The following is a 21,106-nucleotide window of genomic DNA, read 5'->3' as shown; positions in this document are numbered from 1 at the left end:
TTTAGCATTAGACAAAAGATGGTCGCACCGGTGTAACATACATGATCCATCTTTCCCATCTTTTCAAAAACACACTTTGTTGCAGTCTTATGGCAAATGTAATTCTTTCCATCTTAAAAATGTCATAAATAATGTCAATCCACTCATCCACCGTAGGTTTTTCTAGTTTTAACCACTTCCTTGTAATGGCTTTCCTACAGGCAGCACTAAGAATCTGAAATAGATATTTATCATTAGAGGAAAAATTATCTGGTGGTAGAGCCCCTAGATATAAAGAAACAAACTTAAATGGAATGTCTGTCAGAAATATTTTTCGCAAAATTTGATAGACCTCCTGCCAAAAAGGTAACAACACTGGACAAGACCAGAATATGTGAAAGTGATTTGCCTCAAGGCATCCACACTGTCTCGAACATGCAGATAAGCTGGTGTAGTGTCTTTTTTGAGCTGGCGTTATAAAGAATCTAATAAGGTTTTTCCAGCAGAACTCTCTCCAAAGTGTTGAATTTGAAGTTTTCCATTGTATCCCACATAACTGTTCCCAGTCCCACATAACTGTTCCCAGTCTTCTGCATTTAGAACTAGGTTCCCTTCCTTCTCCCATTTCTGTTTCACATGCAGTGAGCTACCTTTCATTTGTTGTAAGCCCCTATAAAGTTTTGAGATGGTTTTTTGGTTTGGGCCCGAAGCATAAGCATCTATAAAGACTTTTAATAAAATGTTATCCCATTGCTCTTGTGTGATCTTCTTCCTAATTTGCTCAATGTAATGACGGGCCTGTAGAAATCTATAGAAATCATCATTATTCAAACTGAATTGTCCCTTTTAGGTTTTGAAAATTGTTCACTGACCCCTTACTCAAAAAAGTGCAATATGCTGTTAAACCATGAGTTACCCATCCCTTAAACCTCGCATCCCAATTTTTAGGCACAAAATCTGGATCAAACGCACACCACCTAAAAACTTTTATTGCTTCCTTTAAATGATTTTGAGCTATAACCCTGTTCCACAGCTTAAGTGGCAAAACAATCCACGGGTTTCCCAGATCCATTAACTTATTCATCAACCCCTTATACCCTATTGCCGCTTGAATTGGAAACTCCCCTGTCATATTCTCCTCAATCTCCCTCCATCTAGCCCTGTATTCTGGATTACACCAACATATTAACGGTCTCAGTTGAGCAGCAGTATAATAATGTTTTAGACACGGGAGCGCGACCCCCCCCCCCCCCCCCCCCCTATCTTTTGCTAATTGTAAACTCTGATATTTAATTCTTGGTCTTCGCCCCTCCCAAATATATCTCGAAATAAGTTTATCCCACTCCTGAAACTGTTGATCAGATATATCTAGTGGAAGGGATTGAAAAAGATACAACATTCTCGGCAGAATACTCATTTTAACTGATTCAATACGAGATCCAAAATTAAGAAAAGGTATTGAATCCCATCTTCTTATGTCTTCCCTAATTTTGTTGTTCAGGGGGATAAAGGTGAGTGAAAACAATTTTGACAGGTCTGTAGGTATATTTACCCCCAGATATCTCATGGATTCAGCTTCCCATCTCAAGTTATACCTCTTCTTCACATTTTCTGAGGGACTGTAGTTAAAAGTAAGAATTTGTGTTTTTGAAACATTCAACTTATATCCTGAAAAAGATCCGTATTGTTCCAAAAGTGAAAACAACTGTACAAGAGATTGTTCTGGGCTGGATAACTGTAACAATATATCATCGGCAAACAAGGAAATCTTTTGTTCTCCTCCTTTCATACATATTCCTTTAATGTCTTTATTCTGAAAAATCCACTGACTAAGGGGCTCAATAAAAATCGCGAATAAGAGGGGGCTAATTGGACAGCCCTGCCTCGTTCCGCGTTCCAGTGAAAAGGGGTTTGAAACTACTCCATTAATTTTAATTCTTGCCCTTGGGTTATCATAAAGAGCCTGTATTGTCTTAATAAAAGAATTGTGAAAACCAAATTCCCCAAAACTCTAAACAGAAAAGACCAATTTACGCAATCAAAAGCGTCTAACCGCCTGGATCTTTTCATGGTAAAAACACTGTAGAATGGTCATACTTTGAGCAAACTTCTTCAAATTTGAAACAAGTGTTCATTGATAGTGTGCCTACAGCCCCACAGTGTCATTTACCTGCTCAGATGAAGCCACAGACAGTTATTCATCCTGAAACACATTTTTTATTTTATCTTAGGCAAAATCTTAAATTTTTTACTGACTTCAGAGGCCCATTACTCTGTCTCTGTATCACCTAGAGTGTTTCTGACACTTTCACAAGAAACTTCAGGGAGTTTTCTTTCTGGTAAGACTTCATGCATGCATGTAGTCAGAGCGGTTCAGAAGCTACAGTCATTTTAATTTAGGTATGTCATTTTAGGCGTTTTTGCTACAAAATGGGGGTGGAGTGCAAGAGGTATTATTTCATCAAAATCACTTTATTTTATGTCTCATTATAAATTTGTCCAAAATAAACCGTTTGCACGACAGGAGTGGAAAACTGAGACTTTTTTCAACCCCAGGATTTCATCTTCAACTTTTAACTTTCAAACATCAGAAGGTAAGTTTTAAATATCTAATAACTCATTTATGGAGGAGGGCGGGTCATGGAGTTTCCTCCAGTCACTCAGAGAAGGTCAAGGAAAAAAAAAAGATAATACATACGTACCGACAAAAAAAAAATCCCCCCCTCCCCTCCTCTGATAAGTAAAGAACAGTCCCTTAATAAGTGTGACAAATAAAATGAAGTACGTTAATGTTAGTAAGGTTTAGTTTGTGTGTCACGTGGAGATGATATCTGATGTGATGTTTGTACAAAGTCAGCTCCCTGATGTTTCATGTCAAAGTAGATAATTCAGTTATAGATTTATACAGAACTTTGTGTTCATGGATTGAAGATAAGGATGAATATGAGTTTAATGATATGATGTGACAGAAAACACGTGTTCATCTAACATATTGTATAAACATGTAGTATATATTTTGTAATATTTTCATATGATGATCATGTTGCACAAGAAAACAATCTCTAAATTACAAATAATTTTTAAAAAGTCATTTTTTTTTATATCTACATATATTAAATACAGTTTAAATTCATCCTGTAAAGTGAAACTGCTGCTGTGCTTGTTTAGTTTTTAGATAATAAAATATATTTTATATTTATAATCGGGGTCAAACAGCTTCTGTTTGTCAGCGGTGAAAGTCTTTTATTGTCATAGAAATCAGAGCTGCAGGACTTTTATTGTGAAGTGACAGAGCGGAAGTGACGCGTGTGAGCTCAGGTACGTTGACTGCAGAGTCTCAGCTGTGAATCAGAGCAGTGAGCGCGTGAGAGCTCGCAGCAGCTCAGAGATCAGACCGAGTTTATCTGAAGAAGAAGAAAAGTTGACGCGTTTAAACCTCCTGAGTCCTGCTCTCTGAGTCAACCCGTTAATGTGACGCTTTTAATCCGGATTAATGCCGCGTGTGTCCCGGGACATGGTTCTGAACTGCCTGAAGGTATTTAAACTGATGCACGTTTGTTTACATCTGCTTTCATCACGTGTTGTTCACATGTTTATTCTGCAGGTTGTGATAATCATCATCATCATCTTTAATTCATCTGACTTATGTTTTAAATATTAGGAATCAATCATTTAGATTATTGATGAAGTGATGAGGAGACTTCAGGTTAATGAACGCGTCAGAAAGAATCACTTCCTGTGTGATTGTTTTATTTTTTCACTTTGTTTCAGTTTTTATAAGGGACTGTTCTTTATTTCTGTTACGTTTGTTTGTTTGTTTGTTTGTCTGTTTTTTTTTTATCCTCCCTGAAGCCACAAATATTTCCCCTTGACCCTCCCTGAGTGACTGGAGGAAACTCCACGACCCTCCCTCCTCCATAAATGAGTTATTAGATATTTAAAACTTACCCTTTGATGTTTGGAAGTTAAAAGTTGAAGATGAAATCCTGGAGTTGGAAAAAGTCTCATTTTTTAACTATTGTTGTGCAAACGGTTTATTTTTTGGACAAATTTTAAATGAGACGTAGAATAAAGTGATTTTGATGAAATATCATTATTTTAAGCTTATATATATTACGTTTTTTTTCTGACAGAGGTGTTTGTAACACGTGATGTGTCCAAGGACCCGTCGGAAATTTAAAAATCCAACAATAATTTATTTTTTTTACAGTTTCTGTTTGCGATACATGGTGTCATTTTGGCGATTTTGAAAGAAAACATTAAGGCATGTATTCCTTAAAAATCTGTGGTAAAATAAATCCATTTGTATTTGTATGCCCCGCCCCTGAGCCAAAATGAAAAACAAAAATTGCCAATTTTTTTTAAACAAACAAAATTTGCCAAATAACCTTAAAAAAAAAGTGCCAAAAATTTCCGAAGAAAACATGCCGCAGGTGTTCTTTAAATATCACCAAACATGTTTAAAGAAAAAACAACATGCCAGACATTTTCCAAGAAAATAAATCACCAAAAAAGATGCCAAGATATTTTTAAACTTTTTTTTAACCAGATTTTGAAAAAAATTTCTTTAAAAATCTGCTGTAAAATAAATACAAAACACAACAATTTAAATCTGTATGCTCCTCCCCTAAGCCAAAATAAAAAACAGAAGTCCCTCCCTCGTGCTTAAATTTTTTTTTTGCACTGCCCCCTCCTCCCTCATAAATAATGAACAGTCCCTAAACTGTAGAACTGAAGCACTCTGATTTACTGCTGCAGACTTGAAACCTGAACGTCACCTGAACAGCTGATAATTGTTTGTGTGAATTAAAGAAAGAACACAAACACGTGTTCACAGGTGTGTGTCAAGATTCAAGGTTCAGTTTATTGTCATTTAAACATGTTAAAAACATGAAATTTGTGACCCAGGTGCAGCAGTGTACAGAATAAAGAACATTTAACATAGACCTGTAATAAATGATTAAATATCCTAGAAGCCTGAAATAAAGACAACACATAGATAACAAAAACAAGCAGCGTGTTAAAGTGCATAATCGTGCTGTTTGCAGATGCAGCAATGCAGCAGTATCCTGTAGACAAACAAACAAACAAACATGATGTCACTACATTTAAAGGTCCCGTATTGTGAAAAGTCAGATCTGAATGGTTTTTTTTTTAAAGTAAATCAGGACCATGTAACAGCTGTGACTCAGCCCACAGAGAAAAACACACTGTTCATTTTCAGAAGCTGTCTTTCAATAAGCCGTCAGGATTTCTGTGAGTTTGTGATGTCACACTTTTACTGTAGACAGAATCACCGTGACGTTGCATGCAGGCGCGCTGCCTTTTAGTACGGTGCGGTTTAGTTCAGTTCAAATCAAAGGAGCTTTATCGGCATCATGAGAAACACGTTTACACCACGTTTAAGTGGGAAATAAAAACATTAAGTGTTCGTACAGTTAGTTAAGATTTACCAGACATTTGAATCATATACACGTTGCTGCTGATCAGGTGTGACTTTGGACACGCCCACCAACCGAGAGAAAACACACCTCAAAGCCTGGTTCGCTGCATTTTGAGGAAACGTGACGCTGAACCCAGAAACTGCAGCGAAACAATGAACAACGTTTGAGAGTGAACGTTCCCCTGAAGACACTCAGTGTGTGTATGTGTGTGTGTGATGATCTGCCACCATGTTTTGGTTTGAGGGCAGAGAGGACACACACACACACACACACACACACACACACACACTGTAAATCTGTGTTGAATATTTAAATCCTGTATTTGCATCTCTTTGTCTGCAGCTGCAGCCTTTCATCACCCACTGAGTGTGTGTGTGTGTGTGTGCGCGTGCGTGCGTGTGTGTGCATGTGTGTGCATGTGTGTGCGTGTGTGTGTGTGTGTGTATTGATAAACATGTTCAGTCTGTTTGATCCTGAATGTCTCATGTGTTACTGCTTCATGTTGTGATCATGTGACCTGAGGTTGTCAGACTCTCTGAGCTCGTCCTGAAGCTTCAGCCTGTGTGTGTGTGTGTGTGTGTGTGTGTGTGTGTGTGTGTGTGTGTGTGTGTGTGTGTGTGTGTGTGATCACATACGAGTGCACAGAGTGACTCGACTCCAGAAGGAGCTTCATAGTTGATTTTAAGCCCAAACTCTGAACATAAACTGGTCCTGACCAGGTGAGGTCTGCAGCATCGGTTACCATGGCGATGGTGCCAGATCAAAAGAGAGTCACCTTTGTAAGATGGAAACTCAACTGAAGACTCATCGTACTGACACACTGATCTCAGTACATGGTACAGTTGTGTGTTTACATTCTGATCATGTGACCTGTAGTTTGTTTACATCGGCTACTTCTTTTTCTTTTTCCCCTTCTTCTTCTTCTTCTTCTTCTTCATCTTCTTCTTCGTCTTCCTCTCCTCCTCCTCGTCTGTCTGTCTGTCTGACAGGTGTGATCAGTGACACAGGTGTCGATGTGTAAACAGATGTTTGATTTGTGTCTCTGTGGGAGGTGAACTTTATAAAAACAGTGTGTGTGTATTCTGTTATTGTAGAAACACACACACACACACACAGCTGGTGGTCAGCTGTTACATAACGGTCATGTGACCATGTGTCTGACCTCATCCTCACCTGTCTGTGTGTCTCTATTCTCCCACTAAACAAACCAGTCTCTCTCTCTCACTGGTTTCCTCTTTTTATGGCTCATTTCCTGCTTCCTGTTTCCTGTTGGGCTCCACTTCCTGTTCTCAGGGACGCTCAGTGTGTTGTCCTGCATTTGGAGGACGTCTTGTTCTCTGGGTGAAGAGTCACAGTTCACAGCGGACAGGAGCTGTGTTTAATGTAACTTCATGTATCTGAGGTAAAGAGATATAAATACAGTCTCCAGCCAATCACAGCGCAGGATCTCACCTGTACAGTGACCCTCACTTATTAATGAGCGTCAGAGAGAAAACTGGACGAACGATCATTTGCATGTCGGCATTTATCAGTGTGGACGTTAGCAAAAGCTATGATCACTTCTCACATCAGGTCACATCAGCTCGTGTTCGTAACTCTGAGTCACTTCAAGAGGGCCCACCGCACCAGGAGGAACCCAGGGCCCTCTGCACCGGGAGGAACCCAGGGCCCTCTGCACCGGGAGGAACCCAGGGCCCACTGCACCAGGAGGAACCCAGGGCCCACTGTACCAGGAGGACAGTCACTCTGAGGATTTCATCCTGGTACCTAACAGCAGTCAGGGTACTGTTGGCTGTGACATGGAGGTCTGTGTGACCCTCCAAGGATCTGCCTCCCCAGACCATCACTGACCCACCACCAAACCGGTCATGCTGGATGATGTCACAGGCAGCATGACATTCACCACGGCGTCTCCAGACTTTTTCACGCCTGTCACATGTGCTCAGTGTGAACCTGCTCTCATCTGTGAAGAGAACAGGGTGCCGATTGGGCTGCAGGTACGGCCTCATGCTACCAGTAGTGACAAGGACACTAGCAGAAGACCAAACCAGAGACGAATCAGTGAGGAAGGATAAGGAGAGAGCAGCTGTCTGTGGACACCACAGAGCAGCTGAAACTGATTCACAATCATTGATCTCGTTCTTGACCTGTGACGTAAGCATTTCCATTTCAGCCCAGACAAGTTTCTCGTCTTGGTCTTATTCCATCTCTCCATGTTGTAAACTCTAAACCCAGAATATATCTGGGCGGGATATGTAAATGACGATTGTTTTCCACTGCCACATTCATCAGCACCTGATCATTCCTTCATTCCTTCGTTGTGATTGGCCAGATAAGAACGTTCCATGAATCACACGTGAACTCCATCATTAGATGATTTCTGTGCTGGTTTATATGTTAGAGTGATGATTATAATAATAATGATAATACCTTGGATTTACATAGCGCTTCTCTGGATGCTTTACAAAGAACAAAACAACCAAAGAAAGAAAGATAAATAATATAATACAAAGATGAAATAATCCATACGATGGGGAACAGTGCAGAGAAGAAGGAGAGGACAGTTTTTAGAGGTGGTTGTTGATAAATGAGGGTCACTAAGTTTAATCTCTTTAGTTACAGTATCATCATATTTACTACAGCTCATTAAATATTAATCACATTAAACAAAATCACATGAATCTGACTCTGAGTTAAAATAATAAAGTAAAAGAACTTGAACGTCGCAGGAACTTAGTTAAAGTCTATAAATCTACAGTATAAAAACACACAGGTGTGAACAGGGACAGAGGAGCAGACAGGTGAGCGCCCTCACAGTAACATCACTTCCTGTGCGCAGATAAAACTTTGTTTTGTCTACACGCTGATAAATCTTCTGTGTGTGTGTGTGTGTGTCTCAGGCATGTCCGTACTCGATGTTCTCTCTTCATCTTGTCTCTAAAACAGTGGATCTGAACCCGCATCACCCTCAGTGTGCCTGTCTGTCTGTCTGTCTGTGTGCCTGTGTGCCTGTGTGCCTGTCTGTCTGTCTGTGTGCCTGTGTGTCTGTGTGCCTGTCTGTCTGTCTGTGTGCCTGTGTGTCTGTCTGTCTGTGTTTTCAGCTTTGTCCTGACAGAGTCTCTGTGAGTCAAATATTACCTTGCAGTTGATTCCAGGTGTTGCACAGTGTCTGTGTTTCACTCGTTTGTCTCTGGAGAGAAAAATGTTCCAGACTCCCTTAAAAAGTGTCTGAGTTTTGAGAGTTGTTGAGTCAGAGGAAACTTTGTAAACTTTGTTCAACACTGTCTGTGACAGAATCTGAATTATTTTCTCCCCTCTTGAAAATCCGGCAAATGTAACAGCTAACTTTCAGTCGCTCCTATGGTGTTAAGTTGATGTGTTTTTCAGCGCATTAACAGACCTGTGTCTTTTCCTGCGTTGTCTTGTCTGTGTTCTGTTCACTGAAGACGACCATGAGTTATTGATCCTTCAGACGTTCTCACCCGCCACATGATTGACTGCCTCACACTTTGAGATCCCGTCTGAAAACACACTTTTTTAAGCTGCCATATTAAGTCTGATTTAATGATGACACACATATCGAGACTTGTACTGAGACTAATCTAATAATGTCTAGTTATGTCATTAACTTCCTATTGTATTCGTTTTCTGTAACTGCTTATTCTGGCGGAGCCTGTCCCAGCTGACATTGGGCGAGAGGCAGGGTTCACCCTGGACAGGTCGCAGGGCTGACACATAGAGACAGACAACCATTCACAAGTTGAGCTGGCCACAACTTTTGTCAGCGCTCCAGTGACGCAGTGAAGCGTCCACCAATCATATGTTTTGTGATATTGAAATTGGGCTCAGATATTGATATTGATATCCTCACTCTGTCCTCTTCCTCTTCTTCTGTTTAATCCTCAGGTCGGAAGTTCTGAAGACTGTTTAACTTCCTGTACAGACCACCCTGGGAACTGCACTGCTAACAGCTAACAGCTAACAGCTAGCAGCTAACAGCTAACAGCTAGCCAGTGGGGCAGTCCTGTAGTTGGTGTTCAGGCTGTTGGATGGCAACAGGAGTGAACTACTGGAGCTCTTATGAACCCAGTTACAAGGTGAGATTTACTGATTGACTGATTAAAAAAGGAAATGAAAGGAGATAAAGATCCATTTTCAGCCTCTTATGCGGGAGGTGTTGGCAGCAGGTTAAAGTCCAGACGTCCCTCTCCTCAGCACCGTCCTCCAGCTCCTCCTGGAGGATCCCATGCGTTCCCAGACCAGGGGTCTCATTTATAAAACAGAGCGTAGGGTCCACACCAAAAACAGACAAAAGCCAAAAATGGCGTGCACAAAACATGCTCGACAGTTTCTACAATCAGGCTCCACCTCACCATCTCCAAAATCTTGGTCAGCATGGGTCAAAGTTTCTCCCATAAGGTCTGTTTTTATAGATCACAGCTCTTACATGTGAAGTGGCGTTGGAGGTGTCTTCAGTTGTGGACAGAACCTCTTTATGGTTGAGATGTGAAAGGTCTTAAAGAGAGTCAAGTCCAGCTGTGTGCGATAAAGCACTGAAGATCATGTGAGAAGATTTTGTTGAAGATCATTTCCTGGTTATGTGAGATGAAGTCTGTGACGTCATGTGATGCTGTCAGCTGTTCTGGGTTCAGTTTGACCTCCTGTGTTGTTGTTCCTCTTGTTGGTAATAAAGGTTGAATTGAATGTGTTCTGCAGGTGAGCGAGTGCGTGTGGGGCGGCGAACAGGAGTCCAGCAGTGAGGAGGGAGGAGGCGGGGTCACATGGGACACACACGGCATGGAGGTCAAAGGTCAACTCATCTCGGCACCTGGTGAGAACCGTGCATGTGTTCAGGCCCAGACACACCGAACTCACTTCAGAAAGCAGACAGTTGTGTCGCCTCACGTCAACGTGTCTCATGTGTTCACAGATATGGATGTAAACTGTCAGACAAACTTGACTGGTGGGCGGAGTCAAGCTGCAGCGTGGTTATTGTAGTTTCTATCTGAAATGAATCTGGATTCACTGATGAGCCTGTAGCTGATTGTTATATAGACCTCTGTAACATTTTATTTCAGGGTATTTTAACTGATATGTGACAGCTGATGCGTGAGATCGAGAATACGCTTCACTCATTCACACATCACCTGCTGTCCCACTGAGGCATGATGGGATGTTCAGGTCCAGTTTTTATAGGACATGTATGGTGAGAACAAACAGCAACAGAATGATGTTTAATGTGTGTGTGTGTGTGTGTGTGTGTGTGCCGCAGACCCTCTCACCTGTCCTGACAGGAAGCAGAGGGAGCGAATGGCAGAGCTGCAGGAGAGGAGGCGGGGCCTGCAGGCGCTGCTGAGCACACGACTGGCTGAGCTAAGACGCATCTGTCTGCAGGAGGCGGTGAGTGATGTCGTCATGTAACAGGGGTTGTCCAATCAGAATGGACCGTCCTGTGCTGAGTAAGATGTAATGTGCGGTGTGTGTTGATTGGTCAGGAGCTGACAGGTGCGGTGCCCAGTGACTTCCCCCTGGAGGCGGGAGAGAAACCCCCCTGTGTCCGCCGGAGAGGGGGCGCGCCTCGCCAAGGAAACAGGAAGTGTCGAATGGAGGTGAGAGTCGTGCTCCTGTAACCAAATCACACGTAGATTCTGATTGTGAAGGAAACACTGAATGATCATGATGATCGGCTTTAAAGGGAAATTTCGTTTTATTTCAACCTGTCTCCTATCGTCCTAAATTTGTTTCAAGTGACTAGTGACATAAAAATAATAGTTAGCATGTTAGCCGTTAGCCTAGATACAGCCGGGGCGCATAGTAGTGTCAGACCTGTTAAAACGTAAGTGAACGGGCAACCTTCAAGTGCAAAGTTAGTCCACTAAACAAGCTTTTTTTCCACAAAGACCGCCTCATATCGTTAGGATAAATGTCAGAGAACATATAGAAAATGACATGTAAACGTGTTGTCTTACCTTACCGGTGTGCTGCCATGTTTGTTTACCATTTAGCTCTGCTTTCCAAAGCGCGGCCGAAATATATAGCCCCAAAAAATCTTAAAAAAAACAGGCTCTGAATCAGAGACACCATCACCATTATTTTTGTAATTTTCGCGTACCCTTCCTCACAATTTCACTGGGAAAAAAAACCCTCATTACATCATGCATCGCAATTCTTTAAAAAGAGCTGCCGTGAAATGAGACATTACCACAAGGCTGTCATCACCTCTCAGGCTCCACCGATCAAAAACTCTAAAGCATTTTTCATAAAAACTGAATCCAAGTTGTGAACATTGTTCTCACTGTGTAGGCTCACTTCGTTGGTCGAACAGACCACAGTTCAATATTTTCTCACCTTCCTGATCAGTGTTGTGGGGTATGCTTGTTTTTGTCACCTCGCTGGCTAGAAAATAAAAGTGTCCCACAGGTTTTTGGTGTATTTTTCACCCGCAAACAGCCCCTGGAGTAAAGCATGTGCTCCCAGGTCAGAGGGCAGATGGGCTGTGTCTCGTATCTCTGAGACTACGTACTGCAGATTAATATCTCGCTGACAGTCTTTATGTAATGTGTCCTATTATGCTGAGTATATGGAGAACAAAAAGAATGCTGATATCAATAGAAAGCTAAGAGTCTTGTCTTCCTAACAGTGAATCACTCCATTTTTTATTTAACTTTTCATTTTAATTGATTTATCATAATATGTCATGATTTATTATAATTACGGCCGAGCGTTTCAGGCTGCGACAAGCCCAAAAACAGCCCGCGAAATCCTGGAGGGAACAGATTTCCAGTCAGTATGTCTGCCGAGTCATTTCACCTCCTGTCTACTATTGTCCTGTGTGTGTGTGTGTGTGTGTGTGTGTGTGTGTGTGTGTGTGTGTGTGTCCAGGAGGAAGACTCTCAGCGTTCGAAGCCGAAGAAAACTTTATTCAGTGGAGCTCTGAGGAAACACAGCGACCCTGAACACAACACACACACACACCATGGCAAGAGGACCGTACACAGAGGCTGCCACACAGGTAACACACACACACACACACGCACACACACACACTCAGCTGGCAGCAGATGAGAGGCCATTGTTTCAGGAAGGCGAGGAAACTTGTTTCTTCCTGCCTTTATTCTGAATCTGACTCTGTGTGTGTGTGTGTGTGTGTGTGTGTGTGTGTGTGTGTGTGTGTCTGCAGATGACACAGTGAGGTCAGAGAGCAGCTCCACGTCAGACTCAACAGGACTGGATAACGGTAACACTCCCTGCTGCAGCGCCTCCTGCTGGCTCACTGTGGAAACAACACTTTATTATTATCATGCTCTTATTTTGATAGTCTGATCCAGGATGTGATGTGTGAAAACACCAGAGGAACTGTTACTGAAAATAAACTGTTCCTTTGTCTGTCAGATGACGGCGTGTCTCAGTGTCGCCCCCCGCTGGTCGCTGCTGGTTCTCCAGTGGAGGTTTTCTACCAGAACAAAACCAGGAGGAACTCACTGCACAACAGGTACACACACACACACACACACACACACACACACACACACAGTGTTCTTGCTGTCTTAGTGGGGATATTATGACCTTAGTTTTATTTATAAAGCCCACAGCTGATCAGGAACAGCTCCCCAAAAAAACCTTTAACGGGGGAAAATGGTAGAAAGCTCAGGAAGAGCAGCTGAGGAGGGATCTGTCCTCAGGACGGACAGATGTGCAATACATGTCGTACAGAACAGATCAACATAATAAATTAACAGTGATCCATACGACACAATGATTAGAGATGCATTATATCTATCAGGCTGATAAATTATCAGCTAATAATGGGACATTTTTATGAGTATGCATTATTCTGATAATTAGAATTACAGCTGATAAATAGCATCGATGATATGAGGCCAGACAGCTTTTATTGACTAAACAAGGGCAGCGTCTAAACACCGGACACAGTGGGTGGAGCTACATGTGCCTTTCAACTTGGTTTGTGAGCCGCCAATAAACACAGAGAAGAAGAAGAACAGCTGCAGCAAAACATGCCACAGTGTGGACGTCTTTTGTAGTTCAAGGTGCCGAGGGTCTGATCTCCAACCGCCAGACACAGGTTAGACGCAGCGCAGAAGGACCGTCTGTGTTAGCACAAGCTAATTAGCAGCAGCGGCTAACATCCAACACCGAGCTTTTAAAAGGCTCGACTGTGTTGTTAGACTTATTAATAACCGCTCGTCATGTGATGCTACAGTTAGTGATTATTTGTTTCATTACCTCTCTGACTGCATGTGTGAGACACTGTGTGTGTGTGTGTGTGTGTGTGTGTGTGTGTGTGTGTGTGTGTGTGTGTGTGTGAGAGACACAGTGTGTGTGTGTGTGTGTGTGTGTGTGAGACACAGCTGCTTGTTTGTAACACTCAACTCAGTAACAAGCGGCTCTGTCTCACACACACACTGTGTCTCACACACACACTGTGTCTCACACACACTGTGTCTCACACACACTGTGTCTCACACACACTGTGTCTCACACGCAGTCAGAGAGGTAATGATACAGATAACTGTAGCATCACATTGCGAGCGGTTATTAATAAGTTTAACAACAGTCGAGCCTTTTGAAGCTTGCTATTGGGTGTTAGCCGCTGCTGCTAATTAGCTCGTGCTAACACTCTGGCAGTCACAAACTCATGGAGAGCTCCGCCTGCGCTGCGTTCACTGACCCACATTAACTCTGCGAATTTAGAGACTGGACACAGAATGATACAGAGAGACACACGGGCATTTACAAAAGTAAAAACTAGTGGGTGGGATAACGGGGTCTCCTTCTGACATCATCATGATGTCATTCAGTCTCTCACCCGTCCCTCTTCTCTTTCAGGACTGACCATCCAGAGACTCTTCACAAGCCCCCACCCCTGCCCCCCTCCCACCCCCCCCCCCTCCATCCTCCTCCTCCTCCCCCTCGCTCTCAGGACTCCTCCTCCTCGTCCGGCCCCTCTGATCCAGGTCTGGCAGGGGAGGGCAGGGTCAGGGTTAACGCAGCTCGCCACAGTAACAGCTCCGATGGCCTCCTGGAACGCATCACCCCCCCAGAGGAGGAGGGAGGGGCACAGCAGGGGGGATTGTGGGTAAATGGTCTGCAGGGGTCCAGAGGAACGAACACGGCAGGAGCATTGAGGAGCTCCGAGACACTGACGGACGGTCGGACGAGGGGAAGGGCGAGGACAAATAACAGCCTCACAGAGGGCGGAGGAGCGGGGCGAGGAAGAGGAGGAGGCAGAGGAGGAGGAGGGTACAGCGAGGTCCTGCTGGACTACGTCTGGGGGAAACAGCAGCAGCTGCAGCGACAGCAGTCCCAGCCCAACAACAGGCAGCCAATCACATCACAGCAACAGCTGCTCTACAATGGCTACTCCTCCCAGCAACCCTCTGGAGCCCCGCCCACCTACCGCGGTCACCTAGGCGACCAGCGGCGAGTCAAAGTGACCCGCACCAAGTCCTGCGGCCCCTTCCTCCCAGTGCAGCAGAGCCAGACTGATACCCATAATCCTCCTCTGTCTGCCATCCAGCCAGACCCCCACCCCCATCTGCTGCCCCCTAGACCACCACAGCTGCCCCCCGCCCAGGACGCACAGCTGGAGGAGGCCACCAGGAGCCTCCACAAGGCCCTCGCCCTGGAAGGTACGCACCAGCAAAGTAGTCTAACAAGAAAGTGTAGAGCCTAACCCTAACCATGCCCCCTCAGACCCCCTCTGGCCCCCACAGGTCCCCTCAGGCCCTCTTAGGTCCTCTCAGGCCCCCTCAGGTCCCCTCAGGCCCTCTTAGGTCCTCTCAGGCCCACTAAGGTCCCCTCAGCCACCCTCAAGCCACCACAGGTCCTCTGAGGCCCCCAAAGGCCTCTCAGGCCCCCTCAGGTCCACTCGGTCCACTCAGTCCCCCTCCCCCTCAGGCCGCCTCAAACCCCCACAGGTCCTCTCAGGCCCCTCAGTTCCCCACAGGTCCCCTCTGCCCTCCTCAGGTCATCTCAGGTCCTCTTAAGCCCCCTCAGGTCCTCTCAGGCCCCCTCAGGCCCCATCAGGTCATCTCAGGCCCCCTTAGATCCTTTCAGGTCCTCACAGGTCCTCCTGGCCCCCTCTGGCCTCCTTAGGTCCTCTCAGGCCCCATCAGACCCCTCAGGTCCCCCCCCAGGTACCCTTTAGGTCCTCTTCAGCCCCTCCAGGTCCTCTCAGGCCCCAACAGGTCCCCTCAGGCACCCTCAGGTCCTATCTAATCTCTCAGGTCCCCTCAGGCCTCTTCAGGACCCATCAGGTCCTCTCAGGTCCTTTCAGGCCCCCGAGCGGCCTCCTCAGGTCCTTTCATGTCCCTTGAGGTCCTCTAAGGTCCCCTCAAGCCCCATCAGGCCCCCGCAGGTCCTCTTAGACTCCCTCAGGTCCTCTCAGACCCCTTCAGGTCCTCTCAGACCCCCTCAGGTCCTCTCAGGTCCTCTCACGTCCTGTCAGACCCCCTCACATCCTCTCAGACCCCCCTCAGGTCCTCTCAGGTCCTCTCAGACTCCCTCAGGTCCTCTCAGGTCCTCTCAGGTCCCCTCAGGTCCTCTCAGACCCCCTCAGGTCCCCTCAGGTCCTCTCAGGTCCTTTCAGGCCCCCAAGCGGACTCCTCAGGTCCTTTCATGTCCCTTCAGGTCCTCTCTAAGGTCTCCTCAAGCCCCATCAGGCACCCGCAGGTCCTCTCAGACCCCCTCAGGTCCCCTCAGGTCCTCTCAGGTCCTTTCAGGCCTCCGAGCGGACTCCTCAGGTCCTTTCATGTCCCTTCAGGTCCTCTCTAAGGTCTCCTCAAGCCCCATCAGGCACCCGCAGGTCCTTTCAGACCCCCTCAGGTCCCCTCAGGTCCTCTCAGGTCCTTTCAGGCCCCCGAGCGGACTCCTCAGGTCCTTTCATGTCCCTTCAGGTCCTCTCTAAGGTCTCCTCAAGCCCCATCAGGCACCCGCAGGTCCTCTCAGACCCCCTCAGGTCCTCTCAGACCCCCCTCAGGTCCTCTCACGTCCTCTCAGACCCCCTCAGGTCCTCTCAGGTCCTCTCACGTCCTCTCAGACCCCCTCAGGTCCTCTCAGACCCCCCTCAGGTCCTCTCAGGTCCTCTCACGTCCTCTGAGACCCCCTCAGGTCCTCTCAGACCCCCTCAGGTCCTCTCAGACCCCCTCAGGTCCTTTCAGACCCCCTCAGGTCCCAGACCTGCTTGCCGCTGCTGTTAGTGAACAGATTGAACCTAAAGTTGAGCAGGTTATAAATCTGAGTGTGTGAAGATAAAATCTCATAAATGTTTAATGCAGAGCTGAAACTGGGTCACTGCAGCAGAAACCGTCTGACGGTCTGCTGCACCAAGGTCTCACTGCAGAGGGGAGGGGACGCCACCTGGTGGAGCTCAGTGAAACTGACCTGGACTAACACGCAGAGACGACTCAGTTTGATGTCAGTTAAACTGTGATTCTGGGACACCTGTAATAAAAATACAGTTTTAGATATAAAAACTGTCCCAGGTGGACAAATAATGGAGGCACAAAGATGGTGTGTAGGTGGAGCTTACCTGCACACACACATTAACACCTACTGTACTTTTAATGTTTGCTGTGTGTGTGATTGACAGGTCTGAGGGACTGGTACCTGAGAAACACAATAGGCTCCACCCACCAAAACCAGACCAATGGAAAGGTCAACACGGGGGTCAGTACGAAGATGAACGGAGCGGTCAAAGGTCAGGCCGGAGGGGGAGGAGCTCTGCAGGGCAGACGGAGGACTCACGGTGGCGTCCAGCAGTCGACCTATCAGACGGAGACGAATCATCATCACGTTCCGACGCATCACAAAAAGACGCTGCCACATTCAGCCACATTCCACGGACATCCACTGCATGGCAGGTAGGTGTCTGCTCACCTGTACAGGTAGAGATCCACTGCTGTGAGAACACCTGTACAGGTACGGATCTCTCACACCTGTCTTACTCTCTTTGTCTCTCTCAGGTCTATGGACGGTTCTCTCTACCACGACTTCCCTCCTCAGAAACAGGAAGACCAGCCGTCTCCTGGAACTCTGGTCTGAGTCACCGACCAATCAGGACGCTGACGGACAGACACATGGGCCAATCCCGGGCTGGCTTCCTGGGATCACGACCTGTCTGGACTGTGTCCCGCAGGATCTTCAGGGGAACCAGGGGAACCAGGACCATGGTGGTTCTCTTCAGGTCACACCAGCAGCTGCGTCCTGCCCACAGCTTCACCTGAAACCCTGCCCACCATGATGTCACACAGTGGATGATGATGTCACTGTCCTGTTGGCAGCTGCAGTCTGACCTCGGGGTGGGGTCTGGACTGGACTCAGGAACTGGAAATGAGTTTAATGACATTGATGTGTGAACATCGTTGAACTGACCGGCCCAAAGGGTTTCTGGGTAAAAACTCAGCTGTCACGTGACATGTTAAAATTGACCTGCAGTTTTTTTCCTGCGGGACGTTTTCTAAATTTTCTACGACGACGTCTTTGATCTGACTCTGCTCAGACAATCAGGACCAAACCAGAGTTTTATATCAGCTTTTGATAGAAGTGATGATGATGATGATGATGAAAGTGTTGCACTCTCACCAGCTGACATCACCAGCTCCGCCCACCAGACCAGCAGTTTTTAAAGAGTGAACCTTTTGATAATCGGACCTGTTTGATCCCTCAGGTGAGTCCAGGTGAGTCCAGACAGAAACCAGCAGGTGACACTCTTCAGGTATTCTCACGTCTCTGCACTAAAAGTCTGACGAGGTCTTCGGTCTGAGAGCAATAAGAGGACGGCGGAGTCCACGTCGTGTTCTGGTTGAACCCTTTTAACTTTTCAGGACGAAAATCGTTTGCAGCGACAATCAGACGATGATGTCACAGTGTTGATTGATTGATTGATTGATTGATTGGTCTATTCATCGACTGAACGGAGCTTCAGTGAAACTCTTTTGTACAGATGTCCGTGAACTCAACTTGAATGAAATGCAACTTTTAAAAAAAAGTGAAATCAGTGTTTAATGGAGGTCGGATGGATTCTGATCCGTCAACATGTTGATTATTGAATATTGATTAGTAATCAATAACACGTCTCTCTGTGTGTTGTGATGAAAATGTGTTTTAGTTCCTGACTGATGACGTCTGTGCTTTTTATTCTGAGTCCACTTCAATCATTCAGCTCCATAAAAACCAGTCTGACCTCCAGCTGCCTCCGACAGGAAGCCACGGTCACATGACGCCGTCACATGATGATGTCACACGATGATGTCACATTCAGACACATGAAGAGGAAACTCTTCACCCAGAACCAGAGATCAGGGGTGCCCTTCATTATGCTAACTTATGCCTCCTCGCCTCCTTTCTCCTCCTCTGTCATACTCGTGCCTCCTCTTTCCTCCTCTCTCCTTCTATGTCCTCCTCTCTCCTCCTTTCACCTTCTTTCTCCTCCTCTGTCCTCCTCTCGCCACCTCTCTCCTCCTCTTTCCTCCTCTTTTCTCCTCTCTCATCTCCTCTCCCCCCTCCTCTCTTACTCCTCTCTTCTCTCCTCTTTTCCTCTCCGCTACTCTCGCTTCCTCTCCCCTCTTTTCACCTTCTCTCTCCTCCTCTCCTAATCCATCCTCTTCTCTCTTTCTCTGTCCACCTCTCACCTCCTCTTTCCTTCTCTCTCTTGCCTCCTCTGTCCCCCTCTGTCTTTGTCTCCTCCTTTCACCTCTTTCCTCCTCTGTCCTCCTGTGACCTGGAAATCTTTCCCCCTCCGCCATGATGGAGGGTCTTCTAATCCCTCAGACGCACCTCAAGGAGACAAGGAGAGAGGAGACATGGAGAGAGGAGATGAGAAGATGAGGAGAGAGGAGGCTTCAGGAGGAGTTTAGAGTAAGGAAACACAGGTGTATCCTATACAGAAGTCTTTTATCAAGTGGTGTGACTACGGAGGCCCTCGAGGGTCATGGTGAGAGTTTTTGCTGCGGCACACAATGAATCTCTCTCCTCAGTCCTCGTGTCTCGTCCTCACGTCTCTTCCTTGTCTCCTCTGTCCTCACGTCTCTTCCTTGTCTCCTCAGTCCTCACGTGTCTTCCTCGTCTCCTCCACTCACATCTCCCGTTGGCAGGACTAAGCTGAGAGGAAAGGAAGCGAGTGAGTGAAATGAGGAGACAATTTAGCATGATGAAATGCACCTCGACTGTTAACGTCACACAGCGCCCCCCACAGGACACATATATGCAGCTTTAGATCATTATGGCCAAACACAAGCCCCGCCCACCTCCAAAGGTTGCTGCTGCTGGCCAACGTTCGTCTTCACGTCTGACTGGATGATGTCATATAACTTGACATCTGATTGGCTGCAGCAGCTGTCATGTGACCGCAGCTTCAGAGGAGCAGAAAGAGTCCCAGCATGCACTTCTTCTAACTCACACCAAAGCAGAACAGAAACATGTAAATACTGAACTCTGTGTCCGTCTGAATCTGATACGACCCTGCAGCTCAGACGCCCCGCAGAACGTCACCAGCCACAAACCAAACCCTGTACACATTTCTAAAGACGTCTGTTGATCGATGTGACTCACCTCTGTCTGATGTGTCACAGTGTGAAGTGTTTCCTGCTGCTGAGGACGACTCCGACGTGTCCTCAGTGTCCTCAGTGTCCTCACAGTGTTTGTTCAGAGTCCATCAGGCTCAGTACTGTACAGTACCAGTACCACTTCTGGGTACAGTGCTATGTCGTACCAGTATTTGTTCCATGTCCCCCTTCAGGTCCAGAACCAGCTGTTGTCCAGCCATGTGGACAGTCTGTCAGTGTGACATCACAGCGGTCTCTGCGGTGATGCATTCAGGTGCACTCTGTACAGTCCAAACTCTCTGTAAAAATCATTTTCTATCTTTTTGGACTCTTTTGTCATTTGTACTTTTTTCACTCTTTCCGCTGTTCGAGGTGAAAATTAAAAATGTAAATAGATGATTGACACACTGTAAACAGGATGTTTTTAAATAAAGCTTTCTCTTTACTGTTTCCAGATATCTGCCTGATAATAAATCAGTATGTACAGTTTCATTTGACGAGTGAGTTCACAGTCATAAATATATGAAGCCATGTTTATCCACGTGTGTAATCTTTGATTCCTCTGGGCCAGAGTGGAAGGACCCTGAACGCCACATGATAAGAATACAGTAAAACTTCAGTTAAACACCCCGTCCCTTTTACCAGCCAGGTGTGACTGAACACCTGTCTCAAATAGAGGCCTGGTCGGGTTTCCAAGCAGTTCATGTTTATAGAAGTTCTTTGGATGTATAAATCCGGTTGTTGGCTCTCCACCTGAGCTAATGTTAGGTAGATCATGCATACAAATATAAATGTGTAAACTTCTGTCATTATGCACATCGTTAGCTCTGTTACAGCTTAAAGACGTGACTCCCCACGTTACCTCTGAGGGCTAAAACTGTACATTAGTAGTTGAGGTAGCACGTTGAAAGGCAGATAAAGTGTTTATGTTGTATTGAATTAAAAGTGGGGCGCACTGGTAGAATGACTGACTGACAGAATGACACACTGACAGTTTCCATGATTATGTACAGCATACCATACCATGACTTAGTCATACCAAAAATTAGAAAACAACACCAACATTGGTCCACAGGGGGAGCCACAGCGATCGGTCGCATTTTAGTTTATTTTGAAGCT

The 21,106-nt window shown here is 45.8% G+C and overlaps 1 protein-coding gene across 3 annotated transcripts in view; it reads left to right on the top strand.

Annotated features, from left to right (window-relative positions):
• Positions 1–20,443, top strand: part of ccdc120a (coiled-coil domain containing 120a) — a 33,367-nt gene extending 12,924 nt beyond the window's left edge. The window contains exons 1-11 of one of the 3 annotated variants that reach the window (XM_050064788.1): positions 3,356–3,514; positions 9,330–9,520; positions 10,140–10,254; positions 10,696–10,823; positions 10,919–11,032; positions 12,306–12,435; positions 12,604–12,660; positions 12,816–12,915; positions 14,271–15,073; positions 17,035–17,305; positions 17,408–20,443. In XM_050064788.1, the coding sequence (XP_049920745.1) occupies positions 9,473–9,520; positions 10,140–10,254; positions 10,696–10,823; positions 10,919–11,032; positions 12,306–12,435; positions 12,604–12,660; positions 12,816–12,915; positions 14,271–15,073; positions 17,035–17,305; positions 17,408–17,486 (1,845 nt within the window). In that variant the 5' untranslated portion in view covers positions 3,356–3,514; positions 9,330–9,472 and the 3' untranslated portion in view covers positions 17,487–20,443. Of the gene's footprint in view, positions 1–3,355; positions 3,515–7,449; positions 7,578–9,329; positions 9,521–10,139; positions 10,255–10,695; positions 10,824–10,918; positions 11,033–12,305; positions 12,436–12,603; positions 12,661–12,815; positions 12,916–14,270; positions 15,074–17,034; positions 17,306–17,407 lie in introns of those variants that run through there. The other 2 variants (XM_050064791.1, XM_050064789.1) reach the window with 2 other exon arrangements.
• The last annotated feature ends 663 nt before the right edge of the window (positions 20,444–21,106 follow it).

The sequence above is a fragment of the Epinephelus moara genome, chromosome 16, assembly GCF_006386435.1.
Source record: "Epinephelus moara isolate mb chromosome 16, YSFRI_EMoa_1.0, whole genome shotgun sequence".
NCBI lineage: Eukaryota > Metazoa > Chordata > Actinopteri > Perciformes > Serranidae > Epinephelus > Epinephelus moara.
This window is presented reverse-complemented; position numbering and strand designations above follow the sequence as displayed.